At 51.9% G+C, this 27,827-nt stretch overlaps 2 protein-coding genes across 2 annotated transcripts in view; one reads left to right on the forward strand and one right to left on the reverse strand.

The window, feature by feature from the left end:
• Positions 1-3,688: 3,688 nt before the first annotated feature.
• LOC140458787 (platelet-activating factor acetylhydrolase IB subunit alpha2-like) lies at positions 3,689-27,009 on the reverse strand. The gene is made up of 6 exons (XM_072553425.1): positions 26,783-27,009; positions 25,768-25,909; positions 17,755-17,844; positions 11,182-11,298; positions 5,697-5,819; positions 3,689-4,906 (listed from the first exon to the last, which is right to left on the reverse strand). Exons 1-6 carry the CDS (start codon positions 26,878-26,880, stop codon positions 4,628-4,630), a joined length of 849 nt encoding a protein of 282 aa, XP_072409526.1. The 5' UTR covers positions 26,881-27,009; the 3' UTR covers positions 3,689-4,627.
• Positions 26,879-27,827, forward strand: part of LOC140458786 (uncharacterized) — a 36,651-nt gene continuing 35,702 nt past the window's right edge. Inside the window, exon 1 of the mRNA XM_072553424.1 lies at positions 26,879-26,988. The gene's annotated coding sequence lies outside the window, so the exon portion shown is untranslated. The remainder of the gene's footprint in view (positions 26,989-27,827) is intronic.

Genomic DNA, 27,827 nt, shown 5'->3' on the forward strand with positions numbered 1-27,827 from the left:
CGTAACATTTGCTATCACCTTCCAAACCCACACCAACTTTCATCTTTGGGGTGATGTGGTGGCTCAGTGGTTAGCACTGCTGCCTCACAGCTCAAGGGACCAGGGTTCGATCCCACTCTTAGGCAACTGTCTGCCTGCGTGGGTTTTTCCTGGATGCTCTAGTTTCCTCCCACAGTCTAAAGCTTTGCAGGTTCGTGTGGACTGGCAAGGGAAAATTGCTCATAGTGTCCAGGGATTTGTAGGTTAGGTAGGTCAGCCATAGGAAACGCAGGGTTAGGGTCAGCGGGTGAGTCTGGGTGTGAGCTTGTTGGGCTGAATGGCCTCTTTTCACACTGTAGGGATTCTATGAATTCTAGAAGGACAAGGGCAAGAGAATCATGGGACCACCACCTTCAAGTTCCCCTCCGTGCCACTCACTGTCCTGACCTGGAAATATATTGCTGTGCCTTCAGTGTCGTTGGGTCAGAATCCTGGAATTCTCTCCCTAAGGGACATTGTGGGTCAACCCACAACAGGCGGACTGCAGCGGGTGAAGAAGGCTGCTCATTCCCACCCTCTCAAGGGGCAACTAGGGACGGGGTAATGAATACTGGGCCCAGCCAGCGTCACCCACATCCCACAAACGAATGCAAGAAGTTGTATCTGCTGCTGCCAGGTGAAATGGTAGAAGCTCTGCTCCTTCGTATTTGACATTTTGACCCTGAGGAAAAGACTCCGTCTGTCCACTTCTCTCATTTTATAAACTTCTATCAGGTCGCTCCCTCAGCGTCTGACACTCCTGCAGAAACAATCCCAAGTTTGCCCAACCTGTTCTTATAGCTAATACGCTCCAGTCCAAGCAAACCTCTTCTGCACCCTATCCAAAGTCCTTTGGAAAGTATGGCGACCAGTACTACGCACAATACTCCCAATGTGGCCTGACCTAATCAGGTAGCATAGTGGTTAGCACTGCTGCCTCACAGCACCAGGAACCTGGGTTTGATTCCCACCTCAGGCGACTGTCTGTGTAGAGTTTACATGTTCTCCCCGTGTCTGTGTGGGTATCCTCCACAATCCAAAGATGTGCAGGCCAAGTGAATTGGGCCATGCTAAATTGCCCATAGTGTTAGGCGCATTAGTCATGGGTAAATATAGGGTAGGGGAATGGGTCTGGGTGGGTTACTCTTCAGAGGGTCGGTGTGAGCTTGTTCGACTGAAGGGCCTGTTTCCATAATGTAGGGAATCTAATCTAAACTCATTTTGCAACATGACTTGTCAGCCTTTGTACTCAATGCCCTCACTTATTTTTAAATTCATTCACAGGATAAAGGCATCACTGGCTAGGCCAGAGGGCAGTTAAGAGTCAACCACATTGCTGTGGGCCTGGAGTCAAATGTAGACCAGACCCAGGTAAGAATGGAAGTTTTCCTCACTGTTGGACATTAGTGACCCATATGTTGTTGGTTTTTCTGATTCATGGTCATCATTAGATTCTTAATTCCAGATTTTCATTGCATTCAAGTTCCACCATCTGCCGTGGTGGTATTTGAATCTGGGTTTCCAGAACATTCCCTGGCTCGACAGTCCATCGATAATATCCTCCTCGACTGAAGAAAATAAGCATGCCGTATGCCTTTTTCACCACCTTATCACCACTTTCAGGGAGCAATGGTCTCACACCCCAAGATCCCTCTGTATACCGAGTCTCTTGCCATTTACTGCATCCATTCCTCTTGCATTTGGTCTCCCAGAATGCATCACCTCACACTTCCCTTTGAGTGCACCCTCATGGAGTAAGGACAGCAGATTGCCGAAACCCAATGAGGTTTCCTTTTCCACAACTGATGGCGGGTTGTCAGGGTGACCGTGACGGAGCTGGGATTTTTATTCCAGGCTTGTGAGCCGGATTGAAACTCCCACCAGCTGCCGAGGGAGATTCGAACTGGTGTGTCGAGTCACTGTGTGGGTTACTACACAATCGCTGCAACACCATCTGTACCACAGCTAAGATTTCCTCATCTCACTGATCACTGCAAGAGCTGTTAGCTGAACATCCAGAGCAGCTTGACCCCACTGACTGCATGTAGCCCCTAAAGTCAACAGGAAGCAGGGGCTGCACCACCCAATCCGTCGTCTTCTAGAGAATCATTGGCTGTTCGGAACAAAAATATGACCCATCCTTTCCTTCCAGTCACATCTGACAGCCAAGGTGTTCGCTCGTGAGGTTTCTGTGCTCTGGGATACAGTGCAGCTGGAATATCCAGGGGGAAACGGGCAAATTCCACACAGACAGTCGGCCGAGGCTGGAATCGAACCTGGGTCCCTGGCGCGTGGTGTTGGGGAAGATAAACTGGTGCTAGTTACTGACTGTGTATTTATATTATACTATGAGGTCAGAACAATTGTAATTTTCAGCAGGAATGGGGAAACTTCTGTTTTTTTTTTCCCCTAGGGTGCCCACCTGTACCTGAACAGCTCGAGGGGTTGGTATCGCCTGGTTATGTTTTATTTTCTATTTTCCTCACACTACCGCCTCACAGTGATAAGTGCTTACATTTTCCTCAGACTCATGGGGTGTGTGTGTAGGTGAGACACAGTGAAAGGCAACACACGTACAATCTTTATTCAATTTCCACCACCAGGAAGAAAGGAAACACCAGGATGGCCAGTGACACGCAATGCCCTCTCATCAGAGGCAATGCACCCTTTGTTTCCTTTAAATTAACTCGTCGTTTCATAAGAGATAACTTAGAGCTCCACCTTAGAGACAACTGAAACAGCTGGATGTTTCTTAGAGGTACACCTTGCACTCATTACTGGGAGTAGAAGCAATCGGCGGTGATCGTGAAAAGCACTAAAATGTATTGGTCAATAAAACGCATATTGTCCCAAGGTGCAAGTTAAGAGAATGCCCACACCTCATTAATTGATGTATCTGTCAGACAGTCACCAAATATTGAGTAATTCCAAGTACCTTCAAATTGTGAAATGTTTTAGTAGGTCATCGCGGTCTACAGCACAGAGAAAGGCCCTGGTCCAATCAACTAACAAATTATATCGAGTACGGGAGTTGGGAGGTCAGGTTGCGGCTGCATAGGACATTGGGTAGGTCACTGTTGGAATATTGGGTGCAATTCTGATCTGCCTGCTGTAAGAAGGATATTGTGAAACTTGAAAGGGTTCAGAAAATATTTACAAGGATGTTGCCAGGGTTGGAGGGTTTGAGCTACAGGGAGAGGCTGAATAGGCTAGGGCTGTTTTCCCAGGAGCATCGGAGGCTGAGGGGTGACCTTATAGAGGTTTACAAAATCACGAGGGGCATGGATCGAGTAAATAGACAAAGTCTTTTCCCTGGGGAGGGGGAGTCCAGAACTAGAGGGCATAGGTTTAGGGTAACAGGGGAAAGATATAAAAGGGGCAACCTTTTCACACACAGGGTGGTGCATGTATGGAATGAGCTGCCAGAGGAAGAGGTGGAGGCTGGTACAATTACAACATTTAAAAGGCATCTGGATGGGAATATGAATAGGAAGGGTTCAGAGGGATATGGGTCAAGTGCTGGCAGGTGGGACTAGATTAATTTAGGATATCTGGTCGACCTGAACGAGTTGGGTCAGTTTCTGTGCTGTACATCTCTACAACTAATACCGCTGGAAAAAAAGAAAATTCTGGCTATTGGAAACCTGAAATAAAACAAGACTCTGAAGTGTTTAACGTTACCACGACCATTTCAGTTTTATTGGTAGGACTGATGTGCTTTATAACCGGAGCTCATGGTTCTCTCTTACAGTTCAAACTCACTCGGAGCCAGGAAACCCCAGTATTGGAGTCTCCCGTTCTCTTCAATGTGGCCTGGTTTCCAAGACACCCCTAATCATTTCACATTAGGGATTTAGACCTCGGTTTGCATGGAGGGATGGAGCGTCAATTCACCCACAGAGTTGGGCGGGGGGGTGGGGTGGGGAAGGAGGGAAAGAGAGAGAGAGAGAGAGAAACAATGTCTCCATCTTTTCACTCACATGTACACTTGCTCCCTCTCTCTCCACCCATACACACTCTCTCTTCACACACTCACTCCCCATCCTCCTCCAAGCGCTGACAGTCATGTTTCTCCTCCCATCCGGCCTCAATGTCACACATTACGTTCACGCTGCCCTGAGACTCCCTCCTGCTCGCCCAGCCGCTCTGCACCATAAATCCCTGTGATGGGATGTCAGCAGGTTTCAGACAAGCTGCCAGTGTGGTAGTGAGGGAGGAGAAGGGCGGGAAGGGCAGGCGAAGGAGAACAGGGGGGAGGGAAAAGGCACGAGGGTGTGGACAAGGGTGGGTGAAAGAGTAGTGCGAGAGACAGACAGAGTGCAAGAAAACGAGAGCGAGACTGCACGGGCAGGAGGGCGTGAAAATAACAGCAAGAGAGAGAGAGGGAGGGAGGGAGAGAGAGAACGACAGTGGGGGTACAGGGGGAGTGGAATGAGTGTGTGGTGGGGCTGGGTGGGTTGCTCACAGACTGAGTCAGTCCGAGTATAGCCCTTTAGAGTTTGGTCATCTCACTGAGGGAGCCGTCTCCCTGGGTGGGCTTCCCCCCCCCGTAAATGCTGTGGAATCCGCACAGCGGTGTACCCAGGGTGACAGGGGCAGTCTCTGGCCATCAGATGCCCGGATTGGGGGGGTCAGAGGCAGCCTCAGCCAGCAGCTGCTGTACCCGGGCATGGATGGCCTGGCAGACGCTGCTGTAAGCGTGACGGGTCAGGTGCAGGTAATCGTACATGTCGTTGTGGCTGATGGTGCCGTCAGAGTTCACGAAGCCTGGGTCCACGTCCAGGTAGGAGGTGTTGCTGACGTCCTTCACCATCTCCTTCACCAGCTCGTTCACCTGGGCATTCTTCACCCGCAGCTGGTTCGGGTCCTTCCCCCGGGGCAACAGACCCTGTAACAGGCAAAGGCTGGCATCAGGAGGGGCGTGGGGGGGGGGGGCAGGTACCAGAAATCAGAACAGCGCCAAGCACGGGCACGGGGGGGATGGGTGTGAAGTCTAAAACAGGTGCACAAGTGTTAGAGTTAGAATTAGAATCCCTACAGTGTGGAAACAGGCCCTTTGGCCTAACAAGGCCATACCGACCCTCCAAAGAGTAACCCACCTCGACCCTATGTTTCCTATATTTACCCCGACTAACGCACCTAACCTACACATCCCTGGACACTAGGGGACAATTTTGCATGGAGGAGAAAGTGAGGACTGCAGATGCTGGAGATCAGAGCTGCAAATGTGTTGCTGGAAAAGCGCAACAGGTCAGGCAGCATCCAAGGAACAGGAGAATCGACGTTTCGGGCATCAGCCCTTCCTGAAGAAGGGCTGATGCCCGAAATGTCGATTCTCCTGTTCCTTGGATGCTGCCTGACCTGCTGTGCTTTTCCAGCAGCACATTTTCAGTGACAATTTAGCATGGCCAGTCCACCCTGACCTGCACATCTTTGGAATGTGAGAGGAAGCCGGAGGACCCAGAGGAAACCCACGCAGACAAGGGGAAAATGTGCAAATTCCACACTCAGTCGCCCGAGGCAGGGACCCTAACTGTGAGACAGCAGTGCTAACCGTGCCACCCCAACCCAGGGCAGGATCTCTGGCACCACCCCCCCCCCACCCCACCCAGCTATGCCCACAGCCATGCTTCCTTCCCGCCTGCGCCCCCCCCACCCCCCACCGACTTTGCCCTCACCAGGATGATGATCTTGGCCAGAGGTTGCTGCTGGATCATGAGGTGAACGATGGCCTCGATGCCTCCTGCCACTTGCTCTGCAGTGTGGCCGTGATTGTTTGTGCCAACCCACAGCACGATGACCTGCAAACACAAGTCACCCAGTCAGAGCGGCACACCTTACAGACAGAGAGAGAGAGAGAGACACACACCCACACCCACATCCTTTCCCCAGTGAGGGTGGCACACCTTACAGACAGAGAGAGAGAGAGAGAGAGAGAGACACACACCCACACCCACACAGACACATCCTTTCCCCAGTGAGGGTGGCACACCTTACAGACAGAGACAGAGAGAGAGAGACACACACCCACACAGACACATCCTTTCCCCAGTGAGGGTGGCACACCTTACAGACAGAGAGAGAGAGAGAGAGACACAGAGACACACACACACACCGACACATCCTTTCCCCAGTCAGGATGGCACACCTTACAGACAGAGAGAGAGAGACACACACCCACACCCACACAGACACATCCTTTCCCCAGTGAGGGTGGCACACCTTACAGACAGAGAGAGAGAGAGAGACACAGAGACACACACACACACACCCACACAGACACATCCTTTCCCCAGTGTCAGTGAATAAACACCTTCATATTTGAACCATGGACTAAAAACGAGAGAAATCAGTGCTGTTTTAAGAAGAAAGGGGGACACAGCAAGCACGAGGAGCGATCTGCAGCTTCGGGATTAGATACATGAAGGTGCCTGGTGCATGAGGGACACTGTCACCCTCTGGGGGCAACGACTCCAGATGAACCAGCACTGTTTGTTCTGGGTTCAGGAGAGCTCAGTGTAGCAACAGGCCTTTGATTGGTCAGGACCATTTAACACAGGCCCTGCATGGAGACTGAAACAGAGACACCTCCAGAGACTAACCCCCTCAGTCCTTCCTCACTTCCCTTTCGCTGTGAAGTTGTTCTCCCCAATTCCTTTATCCAATGAGCAGCAAAATTGTATTCGAGGACGGTGAATGAAATAATTCAACAAATCCGAAAATGACATAAAAGACGCTAGGTGCTACTGAGCGATAACAGAACGATCATCGCTGTGTGGACAAAATTGAGGTCTGTGGAGCGAACCCGTGATTGTTGTGTGATTTTTCATTGCTGATACAGAACTATGTTCCTTTGACTGTTAAACTCCCTCCACCATTCATAATACTGGTGTTTTGCCTTCCTGTCTCTGTGGATGGCTGTGCTGGAGGTTTAAATGAGATACAGTTTAAGTTATATACATTGCTAGCCCTGATCTTTTGCTGCCATTAGAGTTGCACAGCATCGAAACAAACCCTTCAGTCTAACTTGTCCATGCTGACCACATTAATCTAGTGCCATGTGCCAGCACTTGGCCCATATCCCTCTGAACCCTTCCTATTCATATACGCATCCAGATGCCTTTTAAATGCTGTATTTGTACCAGACACTACCACTTCCTTTGGCAGCTCATTCCATACACACATCACCCTCTGCGTGAAAAAGCTGTCCCTTAGGTCCCTTTTAAATCTTTCCCCTTTCACCTTTCACCTTTCATCTATGCCCTTTAGTTTTAGACTCACTACCCTGGAGAAGAGACCATGTCTATTTACTGGATCCATGCCCCTCATGATTTTATAAACTCTGTAAAGGTCACGCCCTTAGCCTCCCACGCTCCAGGGAAAACAGCCCCAGCCTATTCAGCCTCTCCCTATAGCTTAAACCCTCCAATCCCAGCAATATCCTTGTCATTCTTTTCTGCACACGTTCAAGTTTCACAATATCCTTCTGATAGTAGGACGAGCAGAATTGAATACTATATTCCAAAAATGGCCAAACCAATGTCCCATATAGCCATAACGTGACTTCCCAACCTCACTATTCTATCTACCCAGCAGCTCCCCTTTCAAAGAACTATGAACCTGCACTCCAAGTTCTCTTTGTTCAGCAACACTCTCTTACCAATGGACCTTACCATTAAGGCTCTAAGTCCTGCTCTGATTTGCCTTTCCAAAATGCAGTACCTCGCTTTTATCTAAATTAAACTCCATCTGCCACTCAGCTCATCTGATCGCGGATCCCTTGTACTCTGAGGTAACCTTGTTTGCTGTCCACTACACCACCAAGTTTGGTGTCATCTGTAAACTTACTAACCATTCCGCTCTTGTTCAAGCGGACAGTGTTACAATAAATAAGGCTTCTTCTTTTGCCAATTTCTGAGCACTACTTTGGAGTAAGGCATCGTTGATGTGTGATGAGGGAGTTGGTACAAATTCTTCACTTTCTTGCAAAACATGAGTACAACCTTTGGATGTAGGTTTGCTCACTGAGCTGGAAGGTTCATTTCCAGACGTTTCGTCACCCTACTAGGTAACATCCTACTAGGAAGCACTGCTGAAAATTCCTGCTTTCTATTTATATGTTTGTGATGTTATTTCCTATGGTGAAGTCACTTCCTGTTCCTTTTGTCAGGGGGGTGGTGGATGCGATTTAACTCTATGTATTGTCCCAGTCGACTGGGACAACACATCCATCCTAGGACAAGCCAAACAAAGACATGCATGAGAATTCCCAAGAGCATGGCATTCCAACCGGAACTCTATCAACAAACACATCGAGTTAGACCCCATCTACCACCCCCTGAGAAAAGGAACAGGACGTGACTTCACCACAGGAAATTACATCACCAACCCAAAGAAACCCAAGCATATAAACAGAAAGCAGGAATTTTCAGCAATGCTTTGCCTGAGGCCCACTGAAGACGTTACCTAGTAGGGTGACAAAACGTCTGGAAATGAATCTTCCAGCTCAGCAAGCAAACCTACATCCAAAACCTCAACCTGAGCTACAAATCTTCTCAAAACTCGCCATGAGTACAATTGCTCGTCCCCACCTCAGGAGAATGGTTGGGGCAAATCTGACATGAATATTCACCCGTTCAGAAACATTACCTTGCAAAACATACACAGGCTGGACCAGGACAGAGGAAGTCAGAGACGCTGTCTATAGCACACGAGGGATTAAAATATTAACTGTCACTTCCCTCCTGTGATTCAGAGTGTTATGGACCAGGCCCGACCAGATCAGACCCCCCTCACATATTTTATGGCAGTAGCCTAAACCCTAACTTTCTCTTAGTTTAAAGGCAGATGTGAAGTGCTGTGTTCCAAATGCAATGGGACTGATCAAACTACTGAATATTAAGCAAAACACAATTTATTTAAACACTATAGTTAAAATATAAACAAAACCAACGTAACCAAATAATAGATACAGTGCCTATTACTAATGAACTGTTCCAATATAGTAACATCCCACAGACACACCCCTTGGCAAAAAGGCAAATTCAGAAAAACAGATTTGTCTGACAGCAGCAGACAGAAACTCCAGCTTCTAGCTGTAACCGAGAGGGGGATAAGACACCTGCTGCTATTTCTTCAAAACTCCAGCAGCTACTGCCCTGTTGAGATTCCAACAGCAACTGCTTAAAGCTCAAGCTGAATACTAAAAACACTAGAAATCCTGGGTCTTAGTGCTGGCCACACCCATCCAGGCTGCTTCTATTGTTCCAACTTTAAACAAAGACCCCCAAAGCCTCTCAAGCTGTTTACGTTCACTGGCTTTCCCAGGCGGAAGTTCGGCACCTCTATCTGAAAACCTGCCTTTCCCAGGAGGCAGTGGGGCACCTCGGTCTGAAAACCTGCCTTTCCCAGGAGGCAGTGGGGCACCTCGGTCTGAAAACCTGCCTTTCCCAGGAGGCAGTGGGGCACCTCGGTCTGAAAACCTGCCTTTCCCAGGAGGCAGTGGGGCACCTCGGTCTGAAAACCTGCCTTTCCCAGGAGGCAGTGGGGCACCTCGGTCTGAAAACCTGCCTTTCCCAGGAGGCAGTGGGGCACCTCGGTCTGAAAACCTGCCTTTCCCAGGAGGCAGTGGGGCACCTCGGTCTGAAAACCTGCCTTTCCCAGGAGGCAGTGGGGCACCTCGGTCTGAAAACCTGCCTTTCCCAGGAGGCAGTGGGGCACCTCGGTCTGAAAACCTGCCTTTCCCAGGAGGCAGTGGGGCACCTCGGTCTGAAAACCTGCCTTTCCCAGGAGGCAGTGGGGCACCTCGGTCTGAAAACCTGCCTTTCCCAGGAGGCAGTGGGGCACCTCGGTCTGAAAACCTGCCTTTCCCAGGAGGCAGTGGGGCACCTCGGTCTGAAAACCTGCCTTTCCCAGGAGGCAGTGGGGCACCTCGGTCTGAAAACCTGCCTTTCCCAGGAGGCAGTGGGGCACCTCGGTCTGAAAACCTGCCTTTCCCAGGAGGCAGTGGGGCACCTCGGTCTGAAAACCTGCCTTTCCCAGGAGGCAGTGGGGCACCTCGGTCTGAAAACCTGCCTTTCCCAGGAGGCAGTGGGGCACCTCGGTCTGAAAACCTGCCTTTCCCAGGAGGCAGTGGGGCACCTCGGTCTGAAAACCTGCCTTTCCCAGGAGGCAGTGGGGCACCTCGGTCTGAAAACCTGCCTTTCCCAGGAGGCAGTGGGGCACCTCGGTCTGAAAACCTGCCTTTCCCAGGAGGCAGTGGGGCACCTCGGTCTGAAAACCTGCCTTTCCCAGGAGGCAGTGGGGCACCTCGGTCTGAAAACCTGCCTTTCCCAGGAGGCAGTGGGGCACCTCGGTCTGAAAACCTGCCTTTCCCAGGAGGCAGTGGGGCACCTCGGTCTGAAAACCTGCCTTTCCCAGGAGGCAGTGGGGCACCTCGGTCTGAAAACCTGCCTTTCCCAGGAGGCAGTGGGGCACCTCGGTCTGAAAACCTGCCTTTCCCAGGAGGCAGTGGGGCACCTCGGTCTGAAAACCTGCCTTTCCCAGGAGGCAGTGGGGCACCTCGGTCTGAAAACCTGCCTTTCCCAGGAGGCAGTGGGGCACCTCGGTCTGAAAACCTGCCTTTCCCAGGAGGCAGTGGGGCACCTCGGTCTGAAAACCTGCCTTTCCCAGGAGGCAGTGGGGCACCTCGGTCTGAAAACCTGCCTTTCCCAGGAGGCAGTGGGGCACCTCGGTCTGAAAACCTGCCTTTCCCAGGAGGCAGTGGGGCACCTCGGTCTGAAAACCTGCCTTTCCCAGGAGGCAGTGGGGCACCTCGGTCTGAAAACCTTTCTTTAAAAAAACACTCAAAACAAAACAACCACTTAAAGTTTCAACATTGTCACAAGTGTGTGTCAAGGGAGTTGTAGTAAGATGACAAGAAGGGGTTGGGCAAGAGGAAGAGTTATTGTGTGGGCAGGCAGCTCACCTCGCCGGTCCTCAGGACAAATTTAATGCCCCTTTCCAGCACCAATAAAAACAGTGAACCGATCATTTCCACTTAATGGTCTGAGGGAGAGTGCACCAAGTCACTGGGTCCCTTGAATTCCCGATCCCTACCACTCCAGCAGTCCCCTTTCTCGATATTTCCCAAGCCTGACAATCTCTACCCTGGTCAAATCTTACCTTGGGTTTGATATTCTCCAGCTCGCCATGTTGAATTCTCCACAGAACGTTCTGGGTCGCGTCACCCCCAATTCCAAAATTCAGGGCGTGGAGTGGGGAAAATAACTGACGCCAAATCTGAGCAGAGGGAGAGAGAAGGTCAAAAAAGGTGGAGTGAAAGACTGAGGGCAAGAGAGAGAGAGACAGGGAGAGGGCGAAAGACAGAGACAGACAGACAGATGGGGAAAGTGAGACACAAGGAAAGGGGAGGAGAGACTGACAGACACACGGGGAGAGAGAGCGAGAAAGACATAGGGAGAGGGAAGGGGAGAGAGAGGGAGACAGACACAGGGAGAGGGCAAGAGATGCAGGAAGAGACACATAGGAAGAAGGGATGGGAGACACTGACGTGGGAGACAGTGCGAGAGAGAAAGACGAGAGAGAGCGCGCAAGAGAGAGATATGGGGGGGGGGGGAAGAGACGGAGACACAGGAGTTGACGGAGAGAGTATGAGAGAGAGAGATGAAGAAAGAAGATGCAAGAGACAGACATGGAGAGAGGACAAGAGACACAGGAAGAGTCATGAGAGTCCTATAGGATAGAGACAGGCCCTTTGATCCAAACTGGTCCATACCGACCAAAATGTCCACCCACGCTAACCCCATTTCTCTGCACTTGGCCCATATCCTTCTGATCCTTTCCTATCCATGCATTTGTCCAAATGCCTTTTAAATGCTGTTAATGAACCACCTCAACTATTTCCACTGGCAGGTCATTCCACGTTTGTAGCACTCTCTGTGTAAAAACATTGCCCTTCGGTTCCCTTTTATTCTTTCCCCTCTCACCTTAAATTGATGCCCTTTAGTCCTCAATTCTCCAACCCTGGGAAAAAGACTGAGTGTGTTCACTCTATCCATGCCTCTCATGATCTTGTACACTTGAATAAAATTCCCCCTCAGTCTCCTATGCTCTAAAGAAAGAAAGTCTTAGTTCCATCCACAAAGCATCATTGGAAGATCCTTCAGTTATTTCTTCTCCAATTACTGCTGTGATACTCATCTTCATCGAAAATGCAACTCTTCCTTCCTTCCGTCCACCACCTCTGTCCCACCAAAAGCACCTGTGGATTGGCATATTAATCTGCTAGTTCTGTCCCTCCCTTAGCCATGTATCTATAATAGCTATAATATCCCAGTCTCACGGACCTATCCACATACCGAGTTCATTGGCTTTACCTATCACCCTCTTGCATTGAAACAGATGCAATTTAACCCAAGAGGCAATCCTTGCTCCTTGTCGTCCAGCCTGACCTGTCTCTTCCGATTACTGTATCTCCTTCAAGCCTAGCATTTGCCTCTCTGCTGGTGAGGATCCCACCTCCCTGCCAATCTAGTTGAAACCCTCTTTTGGAGCAGGGGGTGAGAGACAGAGACGCAGGGGAGAGGACGAGAGAGAGAGAGAGACAGAGAGAGACACACACACACACACACACACATGGGGAGAGGACGAGAGAGAGAGACACACACACATGGGGAGAGGACGAAGAGAGACACACACACGGGGAGAGGACGAGAGAGAGACACACACACACATGGGGAGAGGGCGAGAGAGAGAGAGACACACACACATGGGGAGAGGGCGAGAGAGAGAGAGACACACACACATGGGGAGAGGGCGAGAGAGAGAGACACACACACATGGGGAGAGGGCGAGAGAGAGAGACACACACACATGGGGAGAGGACGAGAGAGAGAGACACACACACATGGGGAGAGGACGAGAGAGAGACACACACACACACGGGGAGAGGGCGAGAGAGAGACACACACACACACGGGGAGAGGGCGAGAGAGAGAGACACACACACACGGGGAGAGGGCGAGAGAGAGAGACACACACACACGGGGAGAGGGCGAGAGAGAGAGACACACACACACGGGGAGAGGGCGAGAGAGAGAGACACACACACACGGGGAGAGGGCGAGAGAGAGACACACACACACACGGGGAGAGGGCGAGAGAGAGAGAGACACACACACGGGGAGAGGGCGAGAGAGAGAGACACACACATGGGGAGAGGGCGAGAGAGAGAGACACACACACATGGGGAGAGGGCGAGAGAGAGACACACACACACATGGGGAGAGGGCGAGAGAGAGAGACACACACACACATGGGGAGAGGGCGAGAGAGAGAGACACACACACACACGGGGAAAGGACGAGAGAGAGAGACACACACACACGGGGAGAGGGCGAGAGAGAGACACACACACACACACACAGGGAGAGGGCGAGAGAGAGACACACACACATGGGGAGAGGGCGAGAGAGAGACACACACACACATGGGGAGAGGGCGAGAGAGAGAGACACACACACATGGGGAGAGGGCGAGAGAGAGAGAGACACACACACACGGGGAGAGGGCGAGAGAGAGAGACACACACACACATGGGGAGAGGGCGAGAGAGAGACACACACACGGGGAGAGGACGAGAGAGAGACACACACACACACACATGGGGAGAGGGCGAGAGAGAGACACACACACACATGGGGAGAGGGCGAGAGAGAGACACACACACACATGGGGAGAGGGCGAGAGAGAGACACACACACACATGGGGAGAGGGCGAGAGAGAGAGACACACACACACGGGGAGAGGGCGAGAGAGAGACACACACACGGGGAGAGGACGAGAGAGAGACACACACACGGGGAGAGGACGAGGGAGAGACACACACACACACACATGGGAGAGGGCGAGAGAGAGACACACACACACATGGGGAGAGGGCAGAGAGAGACCACACACACATGGGGAGAGGGCGAGAGAGAGAGACACACACACACGGGGAGAGGGCGAGAGAGAGACACACACACGGGGGAGAGGACGAGAGAGAGACACACACACGGGGAGAGGACGAGAGAGAGACACACACACACACACATGGGGAGAGGGCGAGAGAGAGACACACACACACATGGGGAGAGGGCGAGAGAGAGACACACACACACATGGGAGAGGGCGAGAGAGAGACACACACACACATGGGGACGAGGGCGAGAGAGAGACACACACACGGGGAGAGGACGAGAGAGAAAGAGAGTGAGAGAGAGAGACACACACACGGGGAGAGGACGAGAGAGAAAGAGAGTGAGAGAGAGAGACACGTACATGGGGAGAGGACGAGAGAGAGACACACACACGGGGAGAGGACGAGGGAGAGACACACACACACACACATGGGGAGAGGGCGAGAGAGAGACACACACACACATGGGAGAGGGCGAGAGAGAGAGACACACACACACGGGGAGAGGGCGAGGAGAGAGACACACACACGGGGAGAGGACGAGAGAGAGACACACACACGGGGAGAGGACGAGAGAGAGACACACACACACACACATGGGGAGAGGGCGAGAGAGAGACACACACACACATGGGGAGAGGGCGAGAGAGAGACACACACACACATGGGGAGAGGGCGAGAGAGAGACACACACACACATGGGGAGAGGACGAGAGAGAGACACACACACGGGGAGAGGACGAGAGAGAGACACACACACACACACATGGGGAGAGGGCGAGAGAGAGACACACACACACATGGGGAGAGGGCGAGAGAGAGACACACACACACATGGGGAGAGGGCGAGAGAGAGACACACACACACATGGGGAGAGGGCGAGAGAGAGACACACACACGGGGAGAGGACGAGAGAGAAAGAGAGTGAGAGAGAGAGACACGTACATGGGGAGAGACGAGAGAGAGAGACACATGGGGAGAGGGCGAGAGAGAGAGACACACACACACATGGGGAGGGGGGAGGAGGGGGAGAGAGGGGGAGAGAGGGGGAGAGAGGGGGAGAGAGGGGGAGAGAGGGGGAGAGAGGGGGAGAGAGGGGGAGAGAGGGGAGAGAGGGGGAGAGAGGGGGAGAGAGGGGGAGAGAGGGGGAGAGAGGGGGAGAGAGGGGGAGAGAGGGGGAGAGAGGGGGAGAGAGGGGGGAGAGAGGGGGAGGAGAGGGGGAGAGAGGGGGAGAGAGGGGGAGAGAGGGGGAGAGAGGGGGAGAGAGGGGGAGAGAGGGGGAGAGAGGGGGAGAGAGGGGGAGAGTGGGGGAGAGAGGGGGAGAGAGGGGGAGAGAGGGGGAGAGAGGGGGAGAGAGGGGGAGAGAGGGGGAGAGAGGGGGAGAGAGGGGGAGAGAGGGGGAGAGAGGGGGAGAGAGGGGGAGAGAGGGGAGAGAGGGAGAGAGGGGGAGAGAGGGGGAGAGAGGGGGAGAGAGGGGAGAGGGGGAGAGAGGGGGAGAGAGGGGAGAGAGGGGAGAGAGGGGGAGAGAGGGGGAGAGAGGGGAGAGAGGCACACACGGAGGGAGAGAGGGGAGAGAGGGGGAGAGAGACACACACGGAGGGAGAGAGGGGGAGAGAGACACACACGGAAGGAGAGAGGACGAGAGAGGGGGAGAGAGACACACACGGAAGGAGAGAGGACGAGAGAGAGAGAGAGAGGAGAGAGAGAGAGAGAGAGAGAGAGAGACACACACACACATGGGGAAGGGGAGAGGGAGAGAGAGAGAGAGAGAGAGAGAGAGAGAGAGAGAGAGAGAGACACACACACACATGGGGAAGGGGAGAGGGAGAGAGAGAGAGAGACACAGAAGGAGAGAGACACACAGGGAAGGGGGGGGAAGAGAGAGAGAGACATACACAGGGAAGGGAGAGGGCGGAGAGAGAGACAAACACATGAATGGGGGCAAGAGAGACAGAGAGAGGGGGAAAGCGAGAGGGAGAGACGAGGAGAGAAAGTGAGAAAGACAGGAAGAGAGAGAGTGAGAGAGGAGGCAGGAAAGGGTGTGTGAGCAAGTGAGACAAGGTGAGAGAGCCGGAGAGAGAAAGAGAGACAGACAAATATGGGGAGAGAGGGTGAGACAGAGCAAGAGAGACATGGGAGAAAAGGAGAGAGGAAAAGAGACAGCAAGAGAGGAACAATGAGAGAGAAGATGCAACAGAGAGAGTAAGACAGAGACTGAGTGGGTGTGGGTGAGGAAGGAGACACGAAGGGAGGTGGTGGTAGGAGACTGTGAGAGACTGGAGGCCAATCTCCAGGAGGTTTACCAGCTGGGATGGAACAGTTTAGCTTTTGAGAGAGGCTGGCTAAGATCAGGTTATCATCTTTGGAGCACAGAAAGTTGAGGGGGTTCTGATCGAGGAGCATAAGATAAGGAGGGGCAAGGACAGGGTGAATAGAAGACAGCTGTCCCCCTTAATCAAAGGGTCAATAATAAAGAGAGAATGTTAAAGTGAAAGCTTGGCGGTTTCGAGAGAATTTGGGGAAATACATTTCTCACTCAGAGGTGATGGGATGTCAGCGATGCACTGACTGGGAGGGTCGTTATGGTGGGAACCTCACAATAATTGCGAAGTACTTGGATGATAACTAGGCTGTGGGCCGAATCTAGATTTACATCAGTGTGGTTCAATGGGCCAAAGGGCCTCTCTGGTCTTGTGAGATTCTATGATTCTTTGACACTGAGAGAGAGAGAGAGAGAGCAAGAAAGAGACTGGGTGGTGGTGGGGAGTGTGAGGCAGAAGGACATGCAGAGAGACAGTGAGACAGAGGGAGAGGCATATCAGCTCACACACAGACAGCAAGAGAGAGACTGAGGTTGGCGGGGGGGGGGGGGGGGGGCACTGAAAGAGACACAGGGGCATGAGGAGGGAGTGGGACAGAGAGGAGTGAGAGCGTGAGTGAAAGACAAACCTGGGGGAGAGCAACATGAGGAAACACAGCGTGAAAGTGAAGGAGACTGGGAATACCGACCGAGGGCAGTGACAACGATTCCCGTGAGAGACTGGGAATACCGACAGAGGGCAGTGACAGCGATTCCCCTGAGAGACTGGGAAAACTGGCCGAGGACAGTGACAGCGATTCCAGGGGATAGACTGGGAATACCAACCTAGGGCAGTGACAACGATTCCCAGGGGTAGACTAGGAATACCGGCCGAGGGCAGTGACAACGATTCCCGTGGGAGACTGGGAATACAGACAGAGGACAGTGACAGCGATTCCTGGGTAAAAAGACCGGAAATAGTGAGGGCAGTGACAGCAATTCCCATGAGAGACTCGGAATACCGACCGAGGACAGTGACAGTGATTCCTGGGGATAGACTGGGAATACCGACTGAAGACAGTGGGAGTGATTCCTGGGAGTGATCCCAGAGCACTACAAGTGTGGTCCTACTGCTATTGAACCCAGTTGGCATGGTGCAATTCAGTTCAGGTGCAAATTACAAAGCAAATGTCCTCCCTGTCCAGGAGGGGTGGGGATTAAACAGCGTTCTGATCTGCATTGTAAATACATACCCCTTGCATCTCACAGAAGGCGAGGATTATGTTGGCCATTTCCTGTATTCACTTCCACCGGATTCCCAGCTCTTTTCTCACATATCCTTCCATCCTCACTTCCCCAGTGTTTTCTTTTCCCCCCCCAATTGGTTCTCTCCTGAGATACAGGCATTGCTGACCGGGTTGGTATTTAAAATCCCTACCTTCTTGCCCTGGGTTATGAAGAGGGGAGGACCTCACCTCAAACTGGTGCAGTAACTGGACCAACGAGTCTCCCACAAACAGAACATCGGGCTCCTTGTCCTTTGTGTCTGCCACAAAGCGGTTGTGCTGTAGGATACAAGAAGAAAAGGTGACGTCCAGGGGAGCAGATGTTACGCGGTAGGACTGCTGGAGGGTTAAATGATGAGGGGTGATTATAGAGTCTTATAGCACAAAAACAGACCCATCGTTCCAACCAGTCCACGTTGACCATAATCCCAACTGGTCCCACCTGCCTCTGCTGGGCCCATATCCCTCCAAACATTTCTTATCCATGTACTCATCCACACAACTTTCAAACATAACTGAACCCACATCTACCACTTCCTCTGGAAGTTCATTCCACACGTGAATCATGGAAAAAAGTTGCCCCGCGTGTATTTTTAAAAATCTTTCTCCTCTCACCTTAAAAATGTTCCCCATAGTTTTGAACCCCCCCCCCCCAAACTAGGGAAAACACACCTGCCATTCACCTTATCTATACCCCTCATGATTTTATAAACCCCTCAATCTCCCATGCTCCAGAGAAAAAAAAAGTCCCAGCCTATCCTTATAACTCAAGCTCTCCATTCCCAGTAATATCCTGGTAAATCTTCTCGGAGCCCTCTCCAGTTTAATAATATCTTTCCTATAACGGGGCGACCAGAAATGGACACAGTATTCCAGAAGGAACCTTACCAATGTCCTGAATAATCTCAATGTTACTTCCCAGCTCTTATACTCAGTGGTCTGAGCAATGTAGGCAAGCCTACTAAATGTCTTCTTAACAAACTTCAAAGAATTATGAACCTGAACCCCTAGATCTCTCCATTCTACATCACTACTCAAGGCCCAACTTCTAACTGTAACAGTCCGTTCTTTGTTTGTTTTCCGAAAATGCAATACCTTACATTTATCCAAGTTAAACTCCATTTGCCGCTCCTCAGCCCATTGATAATACAAATGAGAAAATAGCATCCCCTGGAATTGGGAGGGCTCAGGAGTGATGTGCCAATAAAGTTTGTGCAGAAAGACGGATTGTCTGCAGGAAATGTGGCAGGGCCAATAAATCCGAGCGATCCTTCCTAATTGCACACGTATGTGAGGAACAAGAGGATAGCCAGAGTGAGGGTAGGGCCGATCAGGGATAGTAGAGGGAACTTGTGCCTGGAGTCGGAGAAGGTGGGGGAGGTCCTTAACGAATACTTTGCTTCAGTATTCACTCGTGAGAGGGACTTTGACGATTCGGAGGACAGCGTGAAACAGGCTGATACACTAGAACAGGTGGAGGTTAAGAAGGAGGATGTGCTGGAAAGTTTGATAAACATAAAGATAGATGAATCCCCTGGGCCAGATGGGATAAACCCAAAGTTAACACTTGAAGCAAGGGAAGAGATTGCTGCTCGTTTGGCGATGATCTTTGTGTCCTCACTGTCCACTGGAGTAGTACCAGATGATTGGAGGGTGGCAAATGTTATTCACTTGTTCAAGGAAAGGAATGGGGATAATCCTGGGAATTACAGACCAATCAAGCTTACATCGGCAGTGAGCAAATTATTGGAGAGGATTCTGAGAGACAGGACTAGTTAAGCATGGTTTGCCCTTCATGAACCCATGTAACGTCTGCTCAATGGGACAATTTCTATCTAAGATGCCTTGCTATATCCTCCTTGACAATAGACTCAAGCATCTTCCCCACTAACTGGTCTATAATTCCCCAGCTTTTGTCGACCTCCCTTTTTAAACAGTGACACCACATTTGCTGTTTTCCAATCTGCTGGAACTGCCCAAGAGTCCAACAAATTTTGGAAAATTTCCACAAGTGCACTTGCTATTTCTTCTGCCATCTCTTTTAGTACCCTGGGATACATTCCGTCAGGACCAGGAGACCTGTCTATCTTTAGCTCCATTAGCTTGGAGAAAGTGAGGACTGCAGATGCTGGAGATCAGAGTCGAGAGTGTGGTGCTGGAAAAGCGCAGCAGGTCAGGCAGCATCTGAGGAGCAGGAGAATCGACATTTCGGGCATAAGCCCTTCATCAGGAATCATCGGGGGGGGGGGGCTGAAAGATAAATGGGAGGGGATGGGGTTGGGAGGAAGGTAGCTGGGAATGCAATGGGTAGATGAAGGTGGGAGAGAAGGTGATAGGTCAGAGAGGAGGCTGGAGCGGATAGATGGGAAAGACGATGGACAGTCAAGAGGGTGGTGCTGAAGATGAAGGACTTTTTCCTGAAGCGTCGATTTTCCTGCTGCCTGACCTGCTGTGCTTTTCCAGCACCACTCTAATCTAGACTCTGATCTCCAACATCTGCAGTCCTCACTTTTGCCGAGTCAAGAGGGTGGTGCTAAATTGGAGGCTTGAGACTGAGATAATGTAGTGGGAGGGGAAATTAGCAAACTGGTGAAATCCACATTAATCCCAGGGGGTTGCAGGGAGCCAAAGGAGGAATATGAGGCGTTCTTCCTCCAGGCATTAGTTGGTTAGGGTTTGGTGATGGAGGAGGCCCAGAACCTGCATGTCCTTGATGGAATGGGAGGGGGAGTTGAAGTGTTCAGCCTCGGGGCAGTGGGGTTGGTGGGTGCGGGTGTCCCAGAGGCGATCTCTGAAACAATCCGCAAGGAGGCGTCCTGTCTCCCCGATGCAGAGGAGCTTCCCCAACACTCCCTCTTTCATGAGAATGATTGTTTCCAGGTCCTCATCTCCTAGCGAGTAGCTGGTATGTCATTCGTGTCCTCCACTGTGAAGTCTCACACAGAGTACCTGTTCAATGCCTCAGCCGTTTCCTCGTATCCCATTACTAAATCCCACTTGTACATATAGCCACTTTTTCTCATTTTTCTCATTTATAGAAACCTTTGCTCTCTGTCTTTTCATTCTGAGCTAGTTTATTCTCATAATCTGACTTTTCTTTATGGCTTTGTTTGTGGCTTATTAGATTAGATTACTTACAGTGTGGGAACAGGCCCTTCGGCCCAACAAGTCCACACCGCCCCGCCGAAGCGCAACCAACCCATACCCCTAACCTAACACTACGGGCAATTTAGCATGGCCAATTCACCTGAGCTGCACATCTTTGGACTGTTCACCTTTAAAGGTTTCCCAATCTTCTAGTCTCCCGCTGATCTTAGACACTTTGTATGCCTTCTCTCTCAATTCGGTGGCCTCCTTTAGTTCCTTAGAAACCCATGGCAGGTTACCTCTTTTCCTACAGTCCTTCCTTTTCACTGGAATATATTTTTGCTGAGCCCTTTGAAAAATTGCTTTAGGAATTCCCCCACTGTTCGTCAACTGTCCCACCATAAAGTCTTCGCTTCCAGTCTATTTAAGCCAACTCCTTCCTCATGCCACTATAGTCTCATTTGTTTAAGCACAGGACTCTGGTATTGGACTCTCCATCTGTATTCTATATTGAACCATACTGTGATCACTCCTTCCAAGAGGATCCCTACGATATCATGAATTATTCCTATCTCATTACACAGGACCAGGTCTAGGATGAGCTGTACAGGTGACTGTCTGTGTGGAGTTTGCACATTCTCCCTGTGTCTGCATGGGTTTCCTCCGGGTGCTCCGGTTTTCTCCCACAATCCAAAGATGTGCAGGTTAGGGTGAATTGGCCCATATTAAATTTCCCATAGTGTTAGGTGCATTAGTCAGAGGGAAATGAGTCTGGATGGGTTACTCTCCGGAGGGTCGGTGTGGACTGGTGGGACCAAAGGGCCTATTTCCACACTGTAGGGAATCTAATCTCATCTAATCTAGGAGAGCTTGCTCCCTCATCAGTTCCAATACATACTGTTCAAGAAAACTAACACAGATACATTCAATGAACTCCTCACCAAGGCTACCTTGACCGAGCTGGTTCAACCAATCTACATGCGGATTAAAATCCCCCATGATAATTACCGTACCAGTTTTACAGGCATTAGTTATTTCTTTATTTACTGCCTGCCCCAATATGATATTATTTTTTGGTGGCGTATAGACTATGCCTATCAGTAAGTTTTTCTTCTTAGAGTTTCTAATTTCCACCTAAATGCCATCCATTGCTCTCTGTGATTGAGGATTCCAAGTGCATCACAAGCCTCGATGTAAAAATAATTTTTCCACATCTCAGTCTCAACCGGCCTGCCCCTTCATTTTAAATCGTGCCCCCCCCCCCCCCCCCCCCCCCCCCCCCCCACCCACCTCGTTCTATACTCTCCAACCAGGGGGATTTATCTTACCTGCATCTGCCCTCCCTCTCCCATTAAAGTATTTTCTAGGTTTCAGTGACGTCTCACTCTTCGTTAGTGTCCAGGAGCAGTTCCTCCTACAACAGTCCCCGCTATCCTGCAGACAAGTCTGGGGAACCTTTGTTACACTCCTCCTGTGACTATGCTGTCTTTCCCAAGGTAAGGAGACCAAAAACCACACTCAGATTTCAATGTCCTGTTCTCCCATCCTCCAGTGACAGGCTCACATTCAGTGACTTAGAAGGATTGTGGTGTTGGGGGGGGGGGGGAAATCTAATTGAAGCTTACAGAATACTGAATGGCCTGGACAGAGTAGATGTTGGAAGATATAGCCATTGGTAGGAGAGACTAGGACCCAAGGGCACAGCCTTAGAGTAAAGGGAAGATCCTTTTACAATGGAGATAAGGAGAAACTTCTTCGGCCAGAGAGTGGGGAACCTATGGGATTCACTGTCACAGAAAGCTGTGGAGGCCAGGTCATTGAGTACATTTAAGATTGAGATAGATAAGTTCTTGAGTATCAGTGGTTACAGGGAGAAAGTGGCAGAATGGGGTTGAGAAATTTATCAGAGCTGAAAATGTGTTGCTGGAAAAGCGCAGCAGGTCGGGCAGCATCCAAGGAGCAGGAGAATCGACGTTTCGGGCATGAGCCATGCCCGAAACGTCGATTCTCCTGCTCCTTGGATGCTGCCCTGACCTGCTGCGCTTTTCCAGCAACACATTTTCAGCTCTGATCACCAGCATCTGCAGTCCTCACTTTCTCCTTGAGAAATTTATCAGCCATGATTGAACGGCGGAGCGGACTCGATGGGCTGAATGGCCTAATTTCCGCGATGTCTTCTGGTCGTGGACACCCAGGCCCCTTTGAGCATGTGATGACGAGGCCTGGATCGTGCGGGTTGGGAAGAGCTCAAGCCCTGAAGTTGTTGAGTTGGAGAAGGCGGAGGGGCTTCCCAAGGGCTGAGCTTCACTGGGGCACTGCAGCAACCTGACACAGAGATGTTGGTGGTGTGTTAAAGTGGCAGGCAACTGGAAGCTCAGGAACTCTCTTGCGGGCACAACGTGGGTGCTCTGCATAGTCACCCAGTCTGCGCTTCGTTTCGTCAGTGTTGAGACCAGCAAACGCAGCAGACTAGACTGAGTGATGACTTGGTCCCAACTGCACAGCACCCATTGTTAGCCACTAACTGTCCCAGGAACAGCTATTCACCCTCCTAGCTGGATCGTTACCCACTCCTCTGTCTGTCCAACTGTTGATCTCTCTTTCTTTGTGCTCTATCCCTATCGTTTCCGTCTTCCCCCCCCCCCTTCACCCACTCTATCCCCAGCATATAACCATCCTTTTCTTCAGTACTGTTGTTAAGACAGTGGGTATACCTTTAAGAGAGTTAAAAGCAGTAGAACTACCAGACCCAGTACCAAGTGTACTCAATAATACTGACAATGTAACACAGGGTCGAATGTTGCAACGAATTAATCGAGTGGTTCGACCCAGTGTTACATTGTCAGCATTATTGAGTACACTTGGTACTGGGTCTGGTATTTCTGCTGCTTTTAACTCTCTTAAAGGCACACCCACATCTTCATAACACTACCATCAGTTGTGAAGAAGGGTTACCGGACCCGAAAGGTTAACTCTGATTTCTCTCCAAAGCTGCTGCCAGACCTGCTGAGCTTTTCCAGCAATTTCTGAATACCTGGCTTGATCGTTTCTTACGCAGCTGTAGTCATTCTGGGGATTAGAGTCAGATTTTTTATACACTTCAGCTCATCACGTCTGTGTCAGTCATCACACGTTTATCCATTCAAATCCCATTTTCCAGTGCGATGGCCTTGTATTCCACGGTGTTTCATCGACATACTTCAATGTTTTGAGGGTGCCTAACTCCACCACACTTTCGGACAGTGACTTCTAGATACCCATGACCCTCTGAGTGAAAAAACGTTTCTCAAAATGTCCTCTAAGTCTCTTGCTCCTCACCTTAAAACAGTGTCCCTGGTTACTGAAGAGGGGTGCTGCCCTCTTTACCCTGTGTTTGCCCCTCAATCAGATGCCGGGTCCCCCAGAATCCTCTGGGAAACATCCCAAGTTTCTCTTTAGAGCTGTGTCGCTCCATCCCAGGCAACAGCCTGGTGAATCTCCTGTGCACCCTCCCCACACTGCAATCCCATCCTTCTAATAGAGTCAGAGCTCAGTAGAACACACAGTCATTGCCATCATCGGCGGTCTCTTACAGACGCTGATGACTTTCGTCCACACTCAAGGTGAGTCAGTAGCTGGTGTCAGACCTATGGGGCTATCACAGGCTCTGTTACACTTGGGGCAGGTGCTGGTCACAGGAAGAGGTGGGTGGGGCATGATGTAGCAGCCCAACCCTTACGCGGTTTTCGCCCGGCTTCTGTTTTTCTCCCCGACAGCAAGTCTCCACGTGCTCCATTTAAGAAAGAATTGGATAGAGCTCTTAAAGATAGTGGAGTCAAGGGTTATGGAGATAAGGCTGGAACAGGATACTGATTGGGAATGATCAGCCATGATCATATTGAATGGCGGTACAGGCTCGAAGGGCTGAATGGCCTACTCCTGCATCTATTGTCTATTGCTCCAGCTTCCCAGATGCTCCTGCTCCTCCACTGACGGCTGTTCCCAGGTGTCTGTGGGAATGCAGCCCTTCCTCTGTCCACCTGGAGCCCATCTGCCACTTTGGAGCTGGGAGTAGAGCACCCGCTTGTGGTGGTGGTGGTGGGGGGGGGATGCCCTGACGTCAGTCATGTGGACAACATGCCCAGCCCATCATGGCCAATTTTGGGGGGGTGCGGTCAGTGCCACGATGCTGGGAATGTTGGCCCGGTCGAGAGCGCTGGTGTTGGTGCGTCCGTCTTCCCAGTGGATTGCTGTGACCTGATTAATGTCTTACACACCTCCAACAAAACCTCCCTGCTCTAGAAGTCAACACCTTGACTAAAAACAGGCAAGGATCTCAGTTGCCTGCAGCTTGTGTCGTGTGGTCACAGGAGGATGGGATTCAAGTCTCACCGGCTCCAGAGGTGTGCTGTGATATCTCTGAAACAAGTTCGTTAGAACCTATTGGCCCAAAGTCTTCGCTAGCTGTCTGGCTACTTGCAAGGATTCACGGATGTGCTTCCCTGTCCTTCCCACGGTCTTTCACCTCACAAAATGCACCACTTCTGACTTTTCAAGGTTTAATTCTCAGCAGGTACAGTAGCAGCATTTAAAAGGCATCTGAATGGGTATGTGAATAGGAAGGGTTTAGAGGGATATGGGCCGAATGCTGGCAAATGGGATTAGATTTATTTAGGATAACTGGTCAGCATAGACGTGTTGGACTGGAAGGTCTGTTTCCGTGCTGTACATCTCTATGACTCTATTTACTAGTGGCCAGTCTGTTTGACCATAGCCTCCCATAAGCTAAGACTACCTTCCGCTCAATTCTTGCGTCATCTTCAAACTTACAGATCGTACTCCTACTTTCACATCTAGATCATAACTGAACTCTGTAAAACAGTACTGAACACGGAGGTACACCTCTGCTTCCTGTTGCTACACATCTTTAGAATCCAACTTGTCCTGAAGCAGCTTCTTAACCAGTCTGCCACGTGCGACCTTATGGAAGGCCACACTCAAGTCCATTTAGACTACATCCGCCGCAACACCTCCAGGTCTCATAACAGAAGGGTACAACAGTGGATGGCACAGTGCCCATACAGAGCAGGGCTGAAGAGGAAGTATATGCTGGACAGACCCAGCTGCCCATTTTACCTGAGACATCCATCGCCCATCGCCTTGAACGTCCGGGACTGCGGCAGGAATAGCTGCTGGGTTGTTATCTCCGTCACTCATGGTGTCTGCAAACAGAGCACTGAACCTCCCAGGATGCTCTCTGTCCTCCAGGAGGGCAATCCTGCAACACACATAGAGAGGGACTTTGTTAGAATGCATAGTGCTGCTGGGGAAATGGGTTTGGGGGAAACTGGGTGGGGAGGGGAGGGGGATGGGGACACTGGGCATGGAGGGGGGGACACTGGGCATGGAGGGGGGGACACTGGGCATGGAGGGGGGGGACACTGGGCATGGAGGGGGGGGGACACTGGGCATGGAGGGGGGGGGGACACTGGGCATGGAGGGGGGGGGACACTGGGCATGGAGGGGGGGGACACTGGGCATGGAGGGGGGGGACACTGGGCATGGAGGGGGGGGACACTGGGCATGGGGGGGGGGACACTGGGCATGGGGGGGGACACTGGGCATGGGGGGGGGACACTGGGCATGGGGGGGGACACTGGGCATGGGGTGGGGACACTGGGCATGGGGGGGAACACTGGGCATGGAGGGGGGGGACACTGGGCATGGGGGGGACGACACTGGGCATGGGGGGGGACACTGGGCATGGGGGGGGACACTGGGCATGGGGGGGAACACTGGGCATGGAGGGGGGGGGACACTGGGCATGGGGGGGGACGACACTGGGCATGGGGGGGGACGACACTGGGCATGGGGGGGGGACACTGGGCATGGGGGGGGGACACTGGGCATGGGGGTGGGGACACTGGGCATGGGGGGGACACTGGGCATGGGGGGGAACACTGGGCATGGGGGGGGGGGAACATATGCATGGGTGCAAAGGGATGATAGTTTCCCCCCCGCGCCGCTGACCGAAAAGCCTCCCCGCGATGAAACCCCATCCTCCGTCTCCCCACGGCCCTCTGTCCATCCCTGCAGCCATCCCCATCTTTCCCCCCCTTTCTCTCTCTGTTTCCCTCCCTCTGCTCCTTACCCTGGCTCTGGGCGGAATGTGTCTGCGCATGCTCGCAGGGCCAGACGGACCCATTCCAGTGAAGGTTGTGGGGGGGGGGAACGGGGGGACGGAACCATTTCCCTCGCGGGGAGAGTGGGTGCGTGCACACAGCGAGCGGAGACCACCCGAGGGTGAAACAAACAGGCGTCACGTGGAGGTGCGCGTGTGAGGCAAGGGTGGACAAGGTCAGAGTTCACACCACACCGGGTTCTCATCCAAAAGGTTTATGTATAAACCTTACGCAGGAGCACCAAAGGGAGGGAGGCTCCGAAAGATCGTATTTTCAACAAAATCTAAAAGTCACACAACGTCAAGTGAAAGTCCAAACCCTCAACTCAACCTGTCAGAATGCAATCTGGTGCCATGTGACCGTTGGATTTGCGCGCCATGTGAGGGGGCGGGGCCAGTGTAGGGTGAAGTGGGGAGGAGGGTGATGTCAGGGAGAGGCGGGGCCACGGACGGAGCGGTGACAGTGATGGACGGGCCAGTGAGGGGCTGCGGTTGTGGAGGGGTGTGTCAAAGGAGGGGCGGGGACACACACTGGGCGTGGCCAGTGAGTGTCATGACTGTGGAGGGAGAGGTCACGGAAGGGCGGGGTTGAAGAACTGGGCGGAGTCAGTGGGGGGGGGCGTACCAATAACGGGGCGTGTCATTGAGAGGCGGGGTCAAAGACTGGGCGGGGTCAGTGAGGCGGGACCTGAAGAGTCGTGAGCGTGGGGTGCGGACAGACAGGGGGAGGGGTCATGGATGGGGTGAGACGTGCTTATTGAGGGGCGTTGTGGGGTATTGCGTAGGAAGAGTGGGCGGGGTAAGCACGGGGGCGTGGTCAGAGTGGGCGGGGTAAGCACGGGGGCGTGGTCAGAGTGGGCGGGGTAAGCACGGGGGCGTGGTCAGAGTGGGCGGGGTAAGCACGGGGGCGTGGTCAGAGTGGGCGGGGTATGCGGTGAATGGCGGAGCGTGTTTCAGGAACCCGGATGTAGCGTCTGGAAAGAGAGTGTGAGTGACTTAAAACCGTTAGAGAGAG

This window comes from Chiloscyllium punctatum, chromosome 34, assembly GCF_047496795.1.
Source record: "Chiloscyllium punctatum isolate Juve2018m chromosome 34, sChiPun1.3, whole genome shotgun sequence".
NCBI classification, from domain to species: domain Eukaryota; kingdom Metazoa; phylum Chordata; class Chondrichthyes; order Orectolobiformes; family Hemiscylliidae; genus Chiloscyllium; species Chiloscyllium punctatum.